Source organism: Crinia signifera, chromosome 9 (assembly GCF_055691185.1).
Source record: "Crinia signifera chromosome 9, ASM5569118v1, whole genome shotgun sequence".
NCBI lineage: Eukaryota > Metazoa > Chordata > Amphibia > Anura > Myobatrachidae > Crinia > Crinia signifera.
In genome coordinates this window covers 107526219-107545354 of record NC_139225.1, presented here as the reverse complement: position 1 = coordinate 107545354, position 19136 = coordinate 107526219, and the positions used below count along the sequence as shown (strand labels likewise).

The 19136-nt window shown below is 41.8% G+C and overlaps 1 protein-coding gene across 7 annotated transcripts in view; it reads right to left on the bottom strand.

Moving 5' to 3' along the window:
- The window catches only part of MCF2 (MCF.2 cell line derived transforming sequence), a 154611-nt gene that overhangs the window by 80474 nt on the left and 55001 nt on the right, over window positions 1–19136 (bottom strand). For 5 of the 7 annotated variants that reach the window (XM_083159469.1, XM_083159470.1, XM_083159467.1 and 2 more), the window contains exons 5-10: window positions 9694–9813; window positions 5984–6100; window positions 4322–4471; window positions 2306–2430; window positions 1290–1404; window positions 322–441 (exon numbers count right to left, since the gene is read on the bottom strand). In XM_083159469.1, coding sequence (XP_083015595.1) covers window positions 322–441; window positions 1290–1404; window positions 2306–2430; window positions 4322–4471; window positions 5984–6100; window positions 9694–9813 — 747 coding nt within the window. Of the gene's footprint in view, window positions 1–321; window positions 442–1289; window positions 1405–2305; window positions 2431–4321; window positions 4472–5983; window positions 6101–9693; window positions 9814–13814; window positions 13928–17681; window positions 17994–19136 lie in introns of those variants that run through there. The other 2 variants (XM_083159472.1, XM_083159473.1) reach the window with 2 other exon arrangements.

The following is a 19136-nucleotide window of genomic DNA, read 5'->3' as shown; positions in this document are numbered from 1 at the left end:
CTCAATCGTGAAGTGCCCACAAATTTTTGGGGGAAGGGACCCAGAGAGCTGGAGGGCCTTGCCTTGTGCTGGCTGGAGATTACCTCCGGAGATTGCAGTTTTGCTAATTTTCCTAAAACTGCAATCAGCTCTGAATCAGGCCCAATGTGCGCACCACAAAGATTTTAAAGACCCAAAGTCATTTCAACCAGTCAAACCAACTAGACGTTCAAGTGTTAACTACTCCCTTCTCTGACCCCTACAATTAGCCTGGAATATCATTATAATTTTCTCCATGAGTCAATGTCAAAATCTTCCTGCTGTGCATATGAGCAAACTCACCCGTGACCTTTCCTCCAGACTACTTAACTCCATTAGTCGCTGTTTGACGTCAGACAAACTCTCTTCTGTGTCTGGAAGGCTGGCTTGCTGTACCATCAAAAACTCTGTAGTGTTCTTCAGCTAGTATATAAAATGATGCAACATAACTATATATTCAATGCAGAGCAATAAGCACACAAAATAAGGCTTTAGTGCTATGTTTGATAACTGACAGTCACACAGACTACAGGAATACTGTTAAATGAGAAAATATAATGCAGCAGGATTCTGTTACTGGCATACACAGGTAACAGCGGAAATGCAGCAGAACTGAAAGCCCAAAAAGGACAAACAAGTGCTGCTCCCCAAACATACGCAGAGGAGTAGAGCAGGACCTTTGTAGTAGATGAACTAGCACATTGGGACCAGGCCCTATAGTTGCCAACTGGATTTATTTGCAGCCCACACCACATTTTAGGGGAGGATCTGTTGCTGAAGACCTTTTCCACAATGAATATAAAGACAATACTAAAGCAGCCCTTAAGGAGGCCATACACTTGTGTGATTTTGCCTGATTTCATACGATTCCGACGGATCGGCCTGAGAAATCAGGTGAAAAGCGGCCAAATTGTATGTGTTGACATTGGATCCAATCCAATGCTCCGCCCCATGTGGATTGGATCGGATCCAGAGACTGAACCTCCTACACATGTGATAAATCGGAATCAGTGCACATTGCAGCTGCATCCGATTTATCAGATTCGATTTCCCTTGAACTCCCCCGACAGCTCCCAAGGAGCTGCAAGGGAAGTTCAAAGGAAATCAGGTCCGACTTGTGCCTCAGACAGACTAGTGTATGGGGCCTTAAGACTTTGATGACTTAAGATCTGAAAGGGCACAATCAATAAGAACTTAATGAAGCATCTTCAAGCCAGAAGAGATGATTAACAAAAACCATATAACTATAGCGTGGGACACATTTACCATACCTCCTGGAAATGCTGCTCAAATTTTAGTAGTTCTAAATATTGTTCTAATTTTAGCTGGTGTTTCTCCCAAAATCCATCAAACGCATTTTCCATCTCGTGTAACTGTGCCAGCAACCTTAAAGACACAGAGATGTATCATGACAATGACAGATGCTTTGCAGAGTGCTGATCAAAGATACAAAGCAATTCAACTTTTTATATAATTAACTAATAAATAAAATTCAGAGAGGCTAAACTGTATTGCTCATCGGTCAAAGGGCTCAAATGTGGGTTTGAACAAGAAACATGGAGAATGAGAGCTTTATGTTGCAGAACAGACTAGGACAAATCTGTCAATGTTTTGACCATCCTGTGAACAAAATACCTTTTTTTTTTTTTTTTTACAGGCTTTCTATGCTACAGACTTGCAGCAAGTATCATATGAACTTCACGAATCAGAAATATAGCAAAATTGGGTACTTGTATGTTAGTTGGGTGCCCACTATAGTTAGTACGCTCATACCCCTACTATCCATGTCCGCGTGGAGTTCATTTTATATAGTGTGGCGAGCGCAGCAAGCCACCCAGCCCGGAGCTTAGTGGTCGCCCAACTAACATATAAGTACCCAAAATATCTACTCATATGGGAAAGTTCTTCCTGAATCTATTTTTTTTTTTTTTAAATCAGCAGGGTGATGGGATATAAGGTGAGCTTTTTGATATGTTTATTGTTATTTCTCCTGACGAAAATCGTGACTGATTGAAACGTTGAGAACATATTGCTGTCTCCGTGTCATTTCTTGAAAGAGCTACGAGTGCCGCTTCATCAACAATTCTATATATATATATATATATATATATATATATATATATATATATATATATATATATATATATATATATATATATATATATATATATATATATATATATATATATATATATATATATATATTTGCTTAGGGACAGGTCCTTATAACCTATGGTGAAAGCCCTATTTTATTGCAATGTGGGTAATAACATCACTTATACTGTACCTGTTCACAGTTTCCCAGTCTCCATGTTTGTCACAGGTCTGCTGCTCGCTGACTAAACTTGTGCTTGGTCCTTCAAAACTGTTTAGCAGCAGACGCCCCTCCCTCATCACTGAGGTAATGTCTTTCTGCAAACATAAAGGACAGGTTTATTGTGTGAGAATTGATGCTCTCTGAAATATCTAATTTATTTTACAATATTTCATTGGGGACTTTGTATATCTGGTGGGGCTGCAGCATTATAGCTAGCATATATAAAATGACCATATGTGCATTACTAGCTGTACTCAACACTCCAGGGACTGATTCTCAGTCAGGTGGATCTCTGTACACGAATGCACTTGAGTATCTGCATACAGGACATACATAACTCATACGGATCTGTCTTTCTGTGAAACGCATCGTTCCTGGGCTGTTGTAGGCATGTATTGTAGGAATGCCACAGGAGTGCTAATGGTGTGTGTCAGAATGCTGTGGAAGTGTGTATGAAGCTCAGTGCTATTCTGAGTTGTGTGTGCAGGGAAGTGAAACCTGCATGTGATACACACGAATGGCCAGAAGTAAGGATACCAAGCTCCCAATACGGGCATCCTGGAGGGGATCACGACGGTTTGCAGTTAAGTATACTTACCCTCCCCTTTATTCCTCCCACCCTACCTTTCTTCAGCCTAACCCTAACCCCCCACCACGTAGCCTGGCGCTACCCACCTGACGCTACTAGTGTCTAATGCTAACCCCTGCTCTCCACCACTTTAATGTAATCCCCCCCCCCGCCCCGTAGCCTAACCATAAACCCTCCCTGCTAAATGTCTAACCCCCCAGCAGCTAACTGTAATCACGTGAGGCGTTATTCTTAAAATTAAATATAGAAAAAAATAGTACTTTAAGTGCCTCCCTGTCAACACTGCACCCCAGCACACAGAAGAGCTGCTGCAGTTCCAGATTCAAGGTAATGGGGAGAGGACCAGGGCCCCCACTGGGCCCCTCTATCAGACCTTTCCCCTTTTGGAATCCCTGCAGGTAACAGTAGGCAGCACAGTCAAGGAGACTGAGCAGAGAAGCCAATAGTGGTTATATACAGGTAGTAGTAGTAGTTTGTTTATATATAAGGTGCCACAAAGTGTCCGTAGCGCCATACATAGCAAACAAAAAACAAATTACAAGGTAATGTACAGGGTGTGTTGATAAAATACAGCATAAATAGGGGTATAGCTGGTAGAACTAAAATCAGCATCAGTTCTGAAGTAGGTGTCTAAATTGTCGAGGAGACTGAAGATGAAGTAGAGGAAAGGAAGAACAGGGCAGGAGCACTGGTGAGGTAAAGAGGTAGGGTGAGTACGTGAGGAAGGAGGACCCTACTCATAAGAGGTGATTAGGTGAGCGGTCAGGCGGTGGTCTGCAGCGGAGCGAAGAGGACAGGAGGGAGTGCGGATAGAGATCAGTGAAGAGAGGTAAGAAGCGGTGGAGGAGGAGAGAGCCTTGTAGGTGGTGGTGAGGAGTTTAAAGAGAACTCGGAAAGGAATGGGGAGCCAGTGAAGAGATAGACAGAGGGGGGAGGCGGAGGTAGAGTGGCGGGAGAGGAAGATGAGCCTAGCAGCGGCGTTAAGAATGGATTGGAGAGGGGTGAGGCGGGCGAGAGGTAGCCCTGAGAGAAGGATGTTGCAGTAGTCAAGGCGAGATGACAAGAGAGTGAATGAGAATTTTGGTTGCGTCAGTGGAGATGAATGGTCTGATGCGGGAGGTATATAAGGAGACTGTATCAGGGAGACTGAGCAGCGAAGCTGACAGTGGTTATATACGGGTAACAGTTGGAATACCAAGGACAGCGTCTTGGCTGCTTTAAGTATCCCACTAGTGTGGTTGAGTGGACAAACACTGAGAAAAGCTGAGAAAATGTAGAAAATGTATAATAGATGTTTCTTTAATACTTCCATAGAACTGCGTGTGTGGTAAAAAGTGAACGTGAAGCTCTTCCAAGTGTTGCAGTAATCAGTCTTCATAAAATCCAATTAAACATACCTTCAGCTGGCAGTACTTCTCAGTGCGGTTTGCTAGAATATGCTCGATTGAATACATGTCGCTCGGTAATTCTGTCTCAGCCAATTCGGTACCAAAGGCCTGTAGCATCTGAGCAATTTCCTTCACTGTCAGAGCAAAACCCTCAATGGCCTGGATGTGGATGTTGTAAGGAAAAATAAATGACATAAAAAATTGTTAAACAGACGTGTGATAAATTAATACTTACAGCTTTTACAACTGCATCAAATCTGAACACAACTATTCCCCAAGCAGACAGAAAACAGGCTTAATTCTTAGCACATGATAAATGATACAGGATAAGACATTTCTGGCTAGCCAAGAGGCTTGGTCACTGGTATATAGCAAATGCTTGTCATATGCAGTATATACAGCAGGCTTACTACAGTATTATAGCCCTTTAAACTGGGACATTCATGTATTAAAGAGGTTTTCTAGCTGAATAAAACCAGGAGATCAATCGGGCAGAAGGTTCTGCATACAGACTGCCTGATCATTTGTGATATCAATTACTGCCGCATTGTGTAACGGGTGTATAGACAGTCGGAGGATCGCCCACATGCACAGCCATAGGTTGTGCTACACCATGAACACAATATGTCCCTGTGAACAACGTCATTCACAGACATATTGCTGGTACCTACTGGCCAATGAACCAGTGATATACTGGCCGTTCATTTGAACTAGCTGATAAACATCAGCCTCTTAAGCCACATACACATAGGGCAATCGTGTATTTAGCAATCCATGCTAAGCAATCTAGCCCCGACAATGTGGCAAGATATTTAGTGCATGCACTAAATATATCAGCAGGGGGATGGCGATGGGTGGGACCGCGTATCGCCATCGCTATGGGAAATACACACAGTACAATGTGTGCTTAATTGTTTTCATTGCTGTCTAGATCGCTTAAAAAATAAGGAAAAAATTAACCAGCATGGCCTAACCGCGGGAGGCGTGGCCACCTCCCACAATTAGGCCACGCCCCAAAATGTTTATGGTTGGCTAAAAAAAACACTCAAAAGTCGAGGGGGAAGTGTTATTGCCCCCCCCCCCCCCCCCTCCCCCTCAGCAGCAGCACACTTACAGCATGTGCTGTGCTGACAGCAGGCTAAGCATGAGCTCTCGCGCTGTCAGTGAGACGCTCATGCTGAGCCTGCTGTCAGCACAGCCCGGGCCTGGGTAATAAGTACCCCCCCCCTTCTTGGTGGTCCTGGACATTAGTAGTAAATCTATCAACCTCTTAGTCTTGAAAATATACCCAATCAGCATATACACTGCCCTCCTGTCAGAGTTTACTCATCTACCCTCACCCGCTTGGATTCAGTTAATGCACAAATATCTGATTCAGGAAAAATCTGATAAAGACTGTCAATAGACCAAAGGTGAGGGAGTGCAGCAGCAGCATGATATATGGAAATGTGACATTCCATCAGGAATCATATGAGAAGAGAAACCAGTCTCCACGGCATAGTAAATGACAAAGAAGATACATCTCTCATGATCAAAACAAAGAGATGGGGAGAGAGAGGTTGGCATGAGAATTCTCTAAGACAGAAGAATTGAAAATAAGACTTATCTTTATATGGACTGCAGTTTACCAAGGTTCAAGGTTACTATGAATGAGGATATATGGAAACCTACTGTTCTGAAGACCACCCAGTCCCTGTGTCGATATTCTAGAGTGCCCCCAAATTCTGGTGTCAGTTGCTTTTCATCGATGTAATTAAGTAAGTCCGATGCGGAGCTCAGCATAACCACCTGAAACATAAAGCAGAACATTGAGGTACACTTTGCTGCCCAGTATATATTATGTGTTTAAGAACTTTAATCACTATTTCAAGGAGAACTGTAGCTATAACTCAAAGATAATGTTAGAATACCCATACACATTTTCTTACAGCTGGCATACCGCAGTACAGATTGGCTATACAACAGAAGAGCAAGAACTTGGCTTCACGACCTTCTTGTAACAATTCTGGAAAAGCAGACAACAGCAGCATTGTAGGATAGAGCTGGATGTAGGCTCTAGTGCCCAGATTACAGATGGACATAAATCCATCTGGGGACATAAAAAATGTGTGTGCAAACAAATGTGCCCATACCCAAAGCGGAACATAACTTGCACTTTGTAGCCTCTAGCATTTGTGTGGGCAGACTGGAACACAGGACTTTAGTGTTGCACGCCCGTTGAGATGTGTCCTAGTTACAAGTTGATGCATCTTTAGGTAAGTGTCTTTTCTGCTGCATATTGGTCAGGCTGGGGGAAGATATATGCAGATAAGTAGAGTGTATCTTTACTGTATGTATATAAAAAAAAATCCTGTCATCAATGACTAAACAGAACCAGCCTAAAGCAAGGACAAAATGATGGAGACATGAAGTGTGGGTTTCCCCTGTTACACTGTGCTCCTGTTGCAAAAAGAAGGGTTGACTACTGCGCTGTGGGTGGGTGGTAAGGGGGGGGGGGTAGGTAGCTGCTGGGTGTCTGGGGTATAACTACACAAATACCCAAGAGAATATACAATGGTTAGAGTGAATAGGCACTCCTTCGCATACCTTTACCACACAATAATACCAATGAAAACTTCAGACAGTCTGTGTATATAATAAGGCAGCGGTATTTCACTGCAGCCGCGGGAGAAGGACGAGTCTGCCGGCAGACACCACTCTATCTCTTAAAGGGATACAGACGGTAATTTCCATCCATACCTGTTAAAGGATCACAGATTGCGGGCAATAGTGTGGAACACTTCCACCAACCCCAGCCTACCTTTGTGCTCACTCAAAGCCTCAGAACTTTTGGCTAAAAGACTTTTTGCCCATCCATATTCTGGACTTTATTTATGTTATATGTCTGTTTGTCATTGTATTACAGAACGTATACCGGTATTAGATCACCCCCTTCCCCCCGTTTTTTAATTAATTTTTTCTGACCCACCTATGTAATTCATTTACGTCTTTTTTTACCTGTTTTTATTCCGCAATAAAAGCACTATACTTATTATATATACAGACTGTCTGAAGTTTTCATTGGTATTATTGTGTGGTAAAGGTGTGCGCAGGAGTGCCTATTCACTCTAAACACTGTGCTCCAGTTGTGGCCAGTGCAAAAATATAGATTAAAAAAAACAACTTGGGCCCCACGTATCAGTATTTTACAATGGAATGGGTCCCAAAGTGACAGTGCACCATTGGTCTAGGGCCCCAAGTGTCAGTGTGCCAAGGGACAGGAGTGGAGACTTATTGTAGCGTACATGATTCCCGCTTCGCTTCTTTACCGAGATGAAGCAGAAAGTCATACTGACAGATTTATTAACATCTTGTTAGCCAGAGTGAAAACTCCTCCCTCCAGCAATTGCCGCCAGGGCAAATAGCGCATCAGCCTTGTGGTGATGCACTGTGTCTCACTCTGGGAAATCAGTGGGATTTCCCCAATGGTGTCATATTCCTATGAGCGGTCTGGAAAAGTACACTACACCAATTAAATCTGACTGATGCGGCCATTAGCCGCTAACTGACTATGTCTTTTTGCCTAAAGGTCATTAAACACTTCTTACTCTCCTGGATCTCTCTGCTGCATCTGACATTGTTGACCTCTCTCTTCTCACACTACAATAAACACTACAATCTCTGGTCTTAAAGATCTTATTCTCATCCAACCTATCTAAATGCTCTTTCAAGGTTGGTTTCTTTGCATCCACCTCCTCTTTCCTAATTCTCTCAGTTGGAGTACTGCAAGGCTCCATCCTTGGCACTCTGTAAACTCTTTTAGATTTTAGAATCAGCTCTTTTAGATTTCAGGATTATCTATATGTAGAAGATGGTCAAATCTATCTATCCTCCACAGATGTCTCTTTGGCCAATGTTACCGAATTTCTTTTTACTATTTCATCTTGGATATCAAATAACCACTTGAAACGTAATCATTACAAAATAGAATGAATAATACCTCTTTTACACCAAAACGCTGGGTCGCACCCAGGTTTTTTGACTCAGCTCCAACCTGGGTGCGACCCGGCGTTTGACCACCTTTACACAGCGTCCCCACCAAGCAGAATGCCAGGCAGAAGACATCAGCAGAAGTGGGTCCTGCGCCTGCATTTGGAGATGACATCTCCAAGCATTGGGAAATCCACCAGACACCAATGGACAAGCTGAGCGCAAGCCCAGCACCTGGGAAAGCTGGTGGGCTGCCCACAGGCTCCATCCGTGAGGTGAATCGATGCTGCACACAGGTAAACAAATTAACTTATTATATTCTGCACTTATTTTTGAAAATGTCTCCTTAATGATCTATAATCTTTTTTTAATGGAGCCGCGAGGCCGGTCTTCCTCGCTAAACGTTCATCTGCTGCTCTATCTGTCAGTGCCTCCATTTTTTTGTGTTTTACACATAAGGCTATTAACCAAACTACACTAACAGATCTCTCTGCTTATTTCAAAATATCTCCCAACTTGGTCCCTCTGCTCTGTACAAGACCTGCATGCATCCTCCACACTAATTACCTTCTCCTAATTCATACAGTAGTTACAGAACTGTGGGGAATTCCTTTCCTCTGGTCCCCTTCAAGTGTTCCCTGAAAACTCATCTCTTCAGACAAGCTTATGAAATCCCAGAACCATCCACTTAGCCTCCATAAGGAATCATACCTATAGGTTTTACACATAATCTCACATATAGGGGGAAATTTACTAAGATGTGTATTCTACTTCACATGTGATGTTGCTATGGGCAACCAATCAGAATCTACTTCTTATTTATTTAGCACCCTCTAGCAGATAGTAGACAGGGTCTGATTGGTTGCCCATAGCAACATCACATGTGAAGTAGAAAACACATCTTAGTAAATTCCCCCCATTATCTCTTACTTCCTTTTCACATTAAACCGAATGGCTATAATCTTACAGTCCACCAAGCACTCTGAAATTCGGTAAAACCATTATGCAATACAGTAGGTAGCACCCATTCTTGTGTATCAATGACTATTTCCCAATAGGTAGAATGTTTGTGACCAGGGCTCTTACTTCTTTGTCTGTTGTTACCCAGTCTTGTTTAACCACTATTATATTACTGTATAAGTAAACCAACCGTTGTTACAAAGTATGATTTAGTCTTTCACTGGTGATGCTCTTCCTTCCATACTAAAAAACATGCCCTGGCAACATCATCTATCAGAAGGCAGCCTAGAGCCCTTCTAAACAGTGAATTGCAGTGGCTACCTTCTAAGCAGTGATCTCAGGCTTCTGGTTTCCAAAAGTGGAGGGGCTCCAAAAATGGAAATATAGAACATTTCCATTTACTCAATGATGTGGCTGAAATCTAAAGAGGCTTTAAATAAAATATATATTACCGGTAACTTCAGTACGAAATCCTCCTGGCTGAAACGGAATCCAATGTCGGTGAAGGTGCGCTGAAAAAACCCAGTAGGCCTTAACACCAAAACTAGGTGCAAGTTTCCAGGAAATGAGTGCTGCAAAACAAATAGAAAATGCATTATGAAGGTCATTAGTGATAGACAGAAAGCCCAAAATATTACTTGCATTCACCTAGATAGTAAATACAAAATGTTAAATGTCTCACATTTTGTAAACCTATGAGAACTTCGATATTTATATACAGTATCTGTGAATGTTGTTAGTAATGTTTTTGGGGTAACTTTTGTATTAGGAGCCCTTTGAACATAACTCCCATTCTTCTCAGTTTCTGTGGGATGGTTCCCCTTTTCAGGCACTGTCCCAACCACAGGCAGCAGTGTCCTGCAAGCAGTCTGGAGGTTACACAGAACCACAAAATGTGATGGCAGATGAGAAGCACTTGGCCCGCTGTAGTCTTCCTATCAACACACACTAACACACTAGGCCAGGGGTGGCCAAACCTGTCCTCAAGATCTACCAACGGGGCATATTTTCCAGGCAACCTGTGGATCTATAGTAGGAATGAATGCAGCAGGTTTGAAAATGTGACCATTAGTAATGACTACAGCTGTGCACCAGCTAGGTGATCTGGAAAACATGGACTGTTGGTAGATCTCGAGGACCGGTTTGGCCACCCCTGCACTAGGCTTTATTGTTTTGCTGGGAGCCACTTAACTCCCAGAGACCAGAGAAAAATCACTCCCCACAGTTAAGGCTCCAATACACCTAACAATCAATCAGAGTGCAGCATTCCTTGATGCATACATACAGTAAAACCATGAATCAGTGCGCTGATATCAACTCACTATATGGGAGCGTGTGGAGAAAACGGACATAAAACTGAATATACTACTAAACTGATTGCTGCATAGATCCTAATATATTACAAGCCCCATCGTTATCACAAAACACTACTGTACAGATAACCAACCTACTGTACAAAAATAGAAATTGCCACTGACCGTTTAATGCCTAAATCATACTATGTATACAGAAGAAAAATTCCACCTCTGGCGCTGTACGACTAAAAGCTGCAGAAGACTAAAAAGGTGGTCACCGGACCACATTGGATAGACAAAAGCAAAACAACAAGAATAGTTTCACTTTGCGCTGATAGCACTGTCCCAACAAATTGATATAAATCCACGTGATCTCCAATTATTCTCTCCGATTCGGATTTTTCCAATATGAAAATAGAAGAACAAAATAATATTAGGTACTTGTGTAGAGTGGCACCCGCAGCGCTACGTTACATTACATTATAGCTAGAGCGGCACGCGAGCCTCTGGCAGGCTGTCAAGTTTCAGAGACAGACTGTGCGTGCGGCGTGAAACTACACAAGTACCTAATATTATAACATCATATAATGGATGATAGTCCTCCTCCAAAGGTGTAGGGGAGACTATGGGGGAAATTTACTAAAGGAAATTTGTAAAAAAATAGGTGTATTTGTATCCAGAAATACACTTATTTTTGAGATTTACTATCCCGAAAATACGGCAATTCGTATTCGTATTGATGTGCTATCAATATGACTACGAATTGCCGTATTTTCGGGATAGTAAATGTCAAAATTAAGTGTATTTCTGGATACAAATACACCTATTTTTTACAAATTTTCTTTAGTAAATTTCCCCCTATGAAGAAACAGTGCTCCCAAAGCTCCCAAACGGTCCCGGGGAAATATAGGGTCACCTCACTGTGGACATAAGTGAATGCTTACATGTATGCTTACATGTGAGAGTTTTGGCGACTCATATAAAGGTATCTTTAAAGATGCGGAGTCTCACCACTTCTTTCCAATGTAAGAAGGATTTTTATTCAGATAAAAACCGGTGTAGGACTACAATTCATACAGCCAATGTACCATACTAGTTGGAACCCGGGTATTGATGATGGCAACAATACTGAACGAGATGCACTCCAAACCACCGAGAAATTAAAAGACACTTGACATAAATCATACTATACCTAAGTAATAAAGAGATTTATAAAGAGGTTTGCTTCTTCTAGTTAAAGGTATTAAATATACCCAAAAAGATTTATCATTGAGGCAATGGAGTTTGATAGCATTCACGTAAAAAATCCACTCTGTCTATAACGTAAGTAGTTGTCTGGGCCTATCACCCCCTACGGATGGATTTGGGGATATGATTAATTACCATTTGCTTGAGGTCTTTTAATAAATGGCCTTTGTCAGAGAAGTGCCTTGCCACATGTAAGTCAGATGATTTACCATTAAGTGCAGCCTTAATAGCGGACCTGTGCAAGCTCTCATGGATCTAGTCATTTTACTTACATAGTACAGACCGCAGGGACAGATGATGATATATATGATACAAGACGAAGTTACAAGATAACACATGGATTGCACTTGCTTCTCAAGTGGTAAGATGAATCGGTCTCTACACTTTTGTACACCCAGAAAAAGGGCGTGCGATCCTTGAAACGTTGGCTCACTTTATCCTACAATTTTATTTATACTGTTTGTTTTTATCTCTGAGGAGGAGCATGTATTGTATGTGCTTGTCTGACCTCAAGTTGGAGTGTGTGTGATACTAGACAGAGCAGGACAGTCTTTTCGGATACGTGACTACTTCTGGCAACTTATTATATACTATGTAGACAAAAGTGATTGGACACTGACAGCAAATAGATCAATGAGATTTTACTGACGTCAGTACTTTGTAGGTCCACTAGGTGCAGGGATTACTGCAGACACCCTTATTGGCTAACAGCAAATAAATAAAGTTATTAGCAACAGCAATTGGTAGGTTTTGCCATTTTGGCTTAAGTACAGTGACCAACTGTGACACTGAAAAACGCTGAGTCAGCCTAGAATACATCCTTCACTCCAATTCATTCCAGAGATTCTTGGTGAGGTTAAGATCTGCGGCCAGATTCACTATTAGGCTTCAAAAAGTGAGAAAGAGGAAAGTGATAATACAGCAGCCAATCAGCTCCTTACAGACATTTCAAAGTCAGTCTGTAACATGACAGTTGGGGACTGATTGCAAGTTTTTTTTTTATCATTCTCCACAGTATCACTATTTAAATCTTAGTACATCTGGCCCCAGTCCATCTGGGTTACCAGATATCTTTGTAAAAACAATCTAAAACAACAGCATAACTTTAATACCTCTGTGCTTTGCTGTACCTACTGTACACTGTGGCATCAGACAGTCTCCTGGCAATGGCAAACCCAAACACTGGGTCCATCTGATATGAAAAGTATATTTATACCTTTCTGAATACTTGTCTGATGGAGGAGCACACCGCTGGTGCAGGGTTATACAATCACTTTTGTCTACATACACTAGTGTATATTACAGAATATTGCCATACAATAAAACTCATTATGAATGTTCTGCGTTGGACATTGCTACTTATATCAATAGTTAAACAGGTCTGTATGTACAGAACAAGAGAATACTGCTCTCAGTATTAAAAATGACTAAACCGAGACACTTAAGGCCCCCATCAGTGATTTGGGTCTTTTTTTATCTGATGCTGAGTGCCCAAATTACATGTGTTTAACCTCCGATTCCGATCCGATGCACGGTCCCGTGCACATCGGATTGCAACCGGAGATCGTCACTGCTACACCAAGGATCCATCGAAATCCTCAGCCAGGAAAATGATCGCATATGATACATCGTATGTAAAAGGACTGCATATAATGTATGGTATGTGATCCTCTTGGGTTAGATGGCAGGGTATCACATGCGAGGTATGGCATGCAATACCTCAAAGTAGTGGATGGAGGCCTTTAGGGGGCATTTCAATTGTTATTGCCACCCCCTGCACCTGTGCAAGTCCACCAGCAGCAATTCAATTATTCCTGTGAAAGGGCACTTTAATATTTCCGCTCCCACCTACTGGGTACCCGAACAGCACTTTTTAAATCATGCACATTACTTAGGGTGGTAAAGCTGTCTTGCGTTGCTAAACCTCGTACTTACAAATGCAAAAAACAATGTGCTCAAAAAAAAAAGTGCATATCACCCTGTTTAAAATAATGGGTGATATGTACAGTTGTTCTCATAAGTTTACATACCCCAGAAGAATTTGTGATTTTCTGGCCATTTGTCAGAGAAATGAATGAACCCTGGAGATTTTGGCCTCATAACATGCACACAAGTTGACACAAACAGGTTTGAATGGATACTAAAGGTAACATCCGCACATGTGATCTGTTTGCTTGTAATCTGTGTGTGTATAAAGGGTCAGTGAGTTTCTGGTCTCCTGAAAGACCCTAACATCTATCATCCAGTGCTGCACTGCCGTGTCTGGATTCTGAGTCACGGGGAAAGCAAAATAATTGTCAAAGGATCTTCTGGAACAAAGCCATTTGGAGTGATGAGACCAAAATTTTTTTTTTTTCCCACAACTATAAATGTTACATTTGGAGATCAGTCAACAAGGCCTATGATGAAAGGTGGACCATTCCTGCTGCGAAACACGGAGCTGGATTGCTGATGTTTTGGGGATGTGTGAGATACAAAGGCACTGGAAACTTGGTCAAAATTGATGGCAAGATGAATGCAGCATGTTATCAGAAAATACTGGAGGAAAATTTGCACTCATCAGCCAGGAAGCTGCGCATAGGACGAACTTGGACGTTCCAACATGACAATGATCCAAAACACAAGGCCAAGTTGACCTGTCATTGGCTACAGCTGAATAAAGTGAAGGTTCTGGAGTGGCCATCTCAGTCTCCTGACCTCAATATCATTGAGCCACTCTGGGAAGATCTTAAACGTGCAGTTCATACAAAACAGCGCAATCATTTACAGGAACTGGAGTTTTTTTGCCAAGAAGAATGGTCAGCTTTACCATCTGAGAAAATAAAGAGCCTCATTAAAGGGGGCAATACATGGTATTAAGAACTGGGGTATGTAAACTTTTGATCAGGGTCATTTGGGTAGTTTCTGTTGTCATTATGATCTAAAAAAAGTAAACACAGTTGTTTGACAATAAATGGCTTCGCCCAACCACTAACCCGGAGTGAAAGAAATGTTTGTGAGTTATCAATTATATTCTCTGACAAATGGCCAGAAAATCACAAATTCTGCTAGGGTATGTAAACTTATGAGCACACCTGTAATTATGAGTGCCCATTAAACAATAGAATAACCCCCTTAAAAAAAATTGTTCACACTTGAAAACAAGCAAGTTATACCGAGATATACGGCATATTATATTGCATGAATCTTTTAAGAATCAGAACTATTTTGGAAGCAATGGCATTTATGGATAGAATGACTGGGAGAATTGTTATGCAAGAAGGGCAATTGTTTGGTTTATGTGCAAATTAAATATATCTAATATGAAATAGTATTTGCCAATTTAAGGAGTGAATTCAGTTCACCGAAATGCAAGTGACTTCCCGTGGGTATGGATCATAGGATAGACAGCAAGAACTGTAGGTCGACAAGCATTAGGTCAACACCACTAGGTCGACATGCATGAAGGTCGACATGACTGAAGTTCAACATGGGTTAGGTTAACAGGGTCATTAGTTTGACACAAGCATTAGGTCAACAGGGGGAAGGTTGACAGTCAAAAGGTCGACATGGGGTTTAAAAAATGTCGACCTAATGCTTGTACTAGTGACTGTATCTCTTTCCGTTCTGGAATGGTAAATTGCTTCTATCTACATGCCAAGTTTTGTCTCACATCCTATAGAGATACTTAGGTAAACTTGCAACGTCAGAGATACTGTAATTGGCTGATATATGTGTTGGTGCACGTTATAGGTTTTGATATTTAATTAAACATTAATTATCTAAAGGTTGTAATAATGGGTCTGTGTCAGAGATGTATGCAAATGCTGTGAACTTGTACAAAGCAACAATGGCAAAAAATGCTAATGCAGTAGCAGCCATGGGTTGTACAGAAGAACCTATAGTTGGCGTCCCACCACATGCGTACAAAGGGGTAACCATCGAACACACATCGGACAAGCATCGACCATTTGAGTGTCCCAATGCTTGTGCAGCATGGTTGCAGTAGGTACGAAGCCTGAGGCACTTCTACTTCATGGGAATCACTATAGTAGGTTCAAGGGGTGTTATTGCCATGGGGCCCAGGGGCTTAGGGAGACCTGGAACCAGGTTAGACAGTTGCACACCATTTTTCTTGATTTGCCTGGTATGGATTTGGATCTGACCCATTGCCCAGCCCGAATTGTGTCACATTACATTTTTCTTAAGAGGAGTGTGTAGTGGATGATATAATGGTAAGAGTTCACTGTAATGTAGCATAATTTGAATTGGAGACCACTGTAAAGTGGCACAATATAAACTTGAGTCCACTGTAATGCATCGTAAACTGCTGTGTTCATTGTAATATGGAAGACATTATAATGTTACACAATAAGAACTGGGGTACTGTAATGTGGCACAATATGATTGAAGGCCCTATAGTGTTGCATAATATAAATTGGAGAACTATATCGTGGCAGAAATTTTACTTAAGGGCTGTCTTATGTGGCATAATATGAACAGGGTGTATTAATGTGGAATATTATGAACTGGGGACACTATGTCATAATGTGAATTGAGAATACTGTGTGGCATAATGTGTACTGGCAGCTCAACAATGTGAAATCATGTAAACCAGCATACAATGAGCTATGGCACTATTATGGGGCATAACATTAATAACTGCTGGGGAGAGATGTCTCTCAAGAAGGACTGGGATATTATCTTGCTATGGAGCACACAAAGTTCTGGCTATGCCCCAGCTATTACGGTACTTGTGCAGTGGCATAAAACCACTTCAGTGCAAACTAAATCGACTTTGTCCATATCTGTGTCATCTGTGTCATGCTCAATACTGTTACTTTCTGCCGCGCAAAAGAGCAGAGTTTCCAATATTGAACAAAACTTGTCATCTAAAGCAGTTGCAAAATTGTTGCAAAGCGAACAATTTGTTGGACAAAGCCAGGCATGTCCAACGTTGGCCCTCCAGATGTTGTGAAACTACACATCCCAGCATGCTTTGCCACAGTTTTGTTGGAATGCTAAAACTATTGCAAAGCATGCTGGAATGTGTAGTTTCACAACATCTGGAGGGCCAATGTTGGACATGCCTGATATAGATGATCAGTGATGCCATAATAATACTACTAGTATACTAACTTACTTGTATTAGCATCACATACATGTAACTGCAACTATCTAATAACTCCAGAGATTGCTAAAGTTAACGTTGAACTAGAACTCCCAGCAAAACATGTCAGACACAGCAGCAGTTTATTTTAAAAATGTATTGTTGTAAACTGAAGAAAACCCAGATACTAATCCTATAAGCTCTCATGTTACTGAGTCTGCAATAGATTGCAAGCTCCTCAAGGCAGAGAGAGGTTCCTAACATTTATTTTAAACAACATATATCTAACTTACCTGCTTATCAAGATGTGATATGTAAATAAACATATATATATATATATATATATATATATATATATATATATATATATATATATCTATATCTGTACATATGCCTAATCTGCAAAAGAACATTATGTATTACTGCTAGGTATCTGAATTCCCTGAGCCTGTCCTTTGTGGCAAATATGCATTTGAAGCAATAAAATATAATTCATGCTTTTAAATAACTGGTTCTAAAAATAGGCCAAGTACAGTATAAATAGCATGGAACCTACGCAGCAGGACAGGACCAGTAATCCTGCTATAAGTGAATGCAGCTACCTATGACCTGCTATTCAGCATGAGGAAGTGCCCTGGATCTTTTATAACACTGCAAACTTGGCTTTCTGTCTGCAGAGAATAATCTGCATTATGTATGTGCTCTGTACATCAGCAGTTTGTGCTAGAGCACGGAGGAAGCTCCATGCTGCAGTACTAAAGCATCTGAACTTGGGATGTGCTACATAGACTGCAGTCAGAGTCCTTACCGCATTCCTTCGGAACCTCATCATTCCTCCTGGGGGGTTTGCTTCTGCCATGTTTCGTATGAGCAGCAATAACCATCCACCTCTCGCTATTGACAAGGATGCATTGGTGATATATGATCTGGCTTCTGGTGGTTAAAAATTGCAAAGTGGCTGGTCAGCCCAAACAGTGCAGCTGCAGTCGTTTCCATTACCACAGCACTGCGAAAAAGAAGGAACTCCTGTACTACAAAACTGCTCAGACATCGAGCCCTGCATTGATTCGCCAATGTTCATGTTAATCTACAGCAGAAACTCGTTCACTGGCTCACATACCCAAACAGAGCAGCATCTACTGCGCACACAGCCCAGACATGCACACCTGTCCTTCCAGGGGCTGCATGTCATGGGATGATAAAATATGTTAACCTCTGCACTCCCAGCTGGAATATAATGCCCACGTAAGATAGTTATTTATTAGCAGTTATTTATACAGTGCATTCATATTCCGCACCACTTTATAGAGAATATTTGAACATTCACATCAGACACTTCCCCAGTGGAGCTTACAATCTATATTCCCTACCACATGTACACACACACAGACATTCTAGGGTTAATATTTGTTGGGAGCCAATTCACCTACCAGTATATTTTTGAATTGCGGGAAGAAACCGGAGTACTCGGAGTATACCCAAGCAAGTACGGGGAGAATATACAAACTCTGCACAGTTAGGGCCATGGTGGGAATCGAACCCATGGCCTCAGTGCTGTGAGGCAGTAATGCTAACCATTACACCATCTGTGCTGCCAGATAATTATAAAATATCTGGGGCGGGATGCTCTAAAGCATAACTGCGGTAAACCCCCCGTTATCTGGGTTTTACCGCATTTTCATATTAACTAAAACCCACACACCGGGTTACCACTATGGGCTTCTTTACGCAACCCCAACCGCCTCACACCAACCTCTGCTGCGCCACCCTGGCTGCCCCACTCCTCCCTCACCTGATGTCTGGGCAGCCTCCTGCTGTATTGCCCAGACCAGTGTCCTCCTCCTCCCTAGCACTGTACTCCCCCTACCGGGTGCAGGGATAAGGAAGAGCCAGGGGAGAGGACACAGGGGGAGAGCCGCAGAGAACCCGCTGACACATCACCGGCTGCTTCACAAAGGGCAGGTCGTAATCCAACAGCTGACCTTTGTGATAATAATTAAATATCTTAGTGCATATGCGATTATTATTGATATGGTAGCCAGCGATGTGTGTCAAAGTGGGGTGGCGGATGTTAGTGCAACCCCCCCTGATCTTTTGTGCATTGAAACAATTAAAATATTATATATGTACGTCTTTATGTAATGCCCTGAGGAAGGGGGGAGAGAGAGAGCACAAGTTCATATGGCTTGCACTCACATTAAGGTAGAAGTATAAAGCTCGGTTGACAATCCAAGTAAGGGACAAGAGATGGTCCAGTATTGAT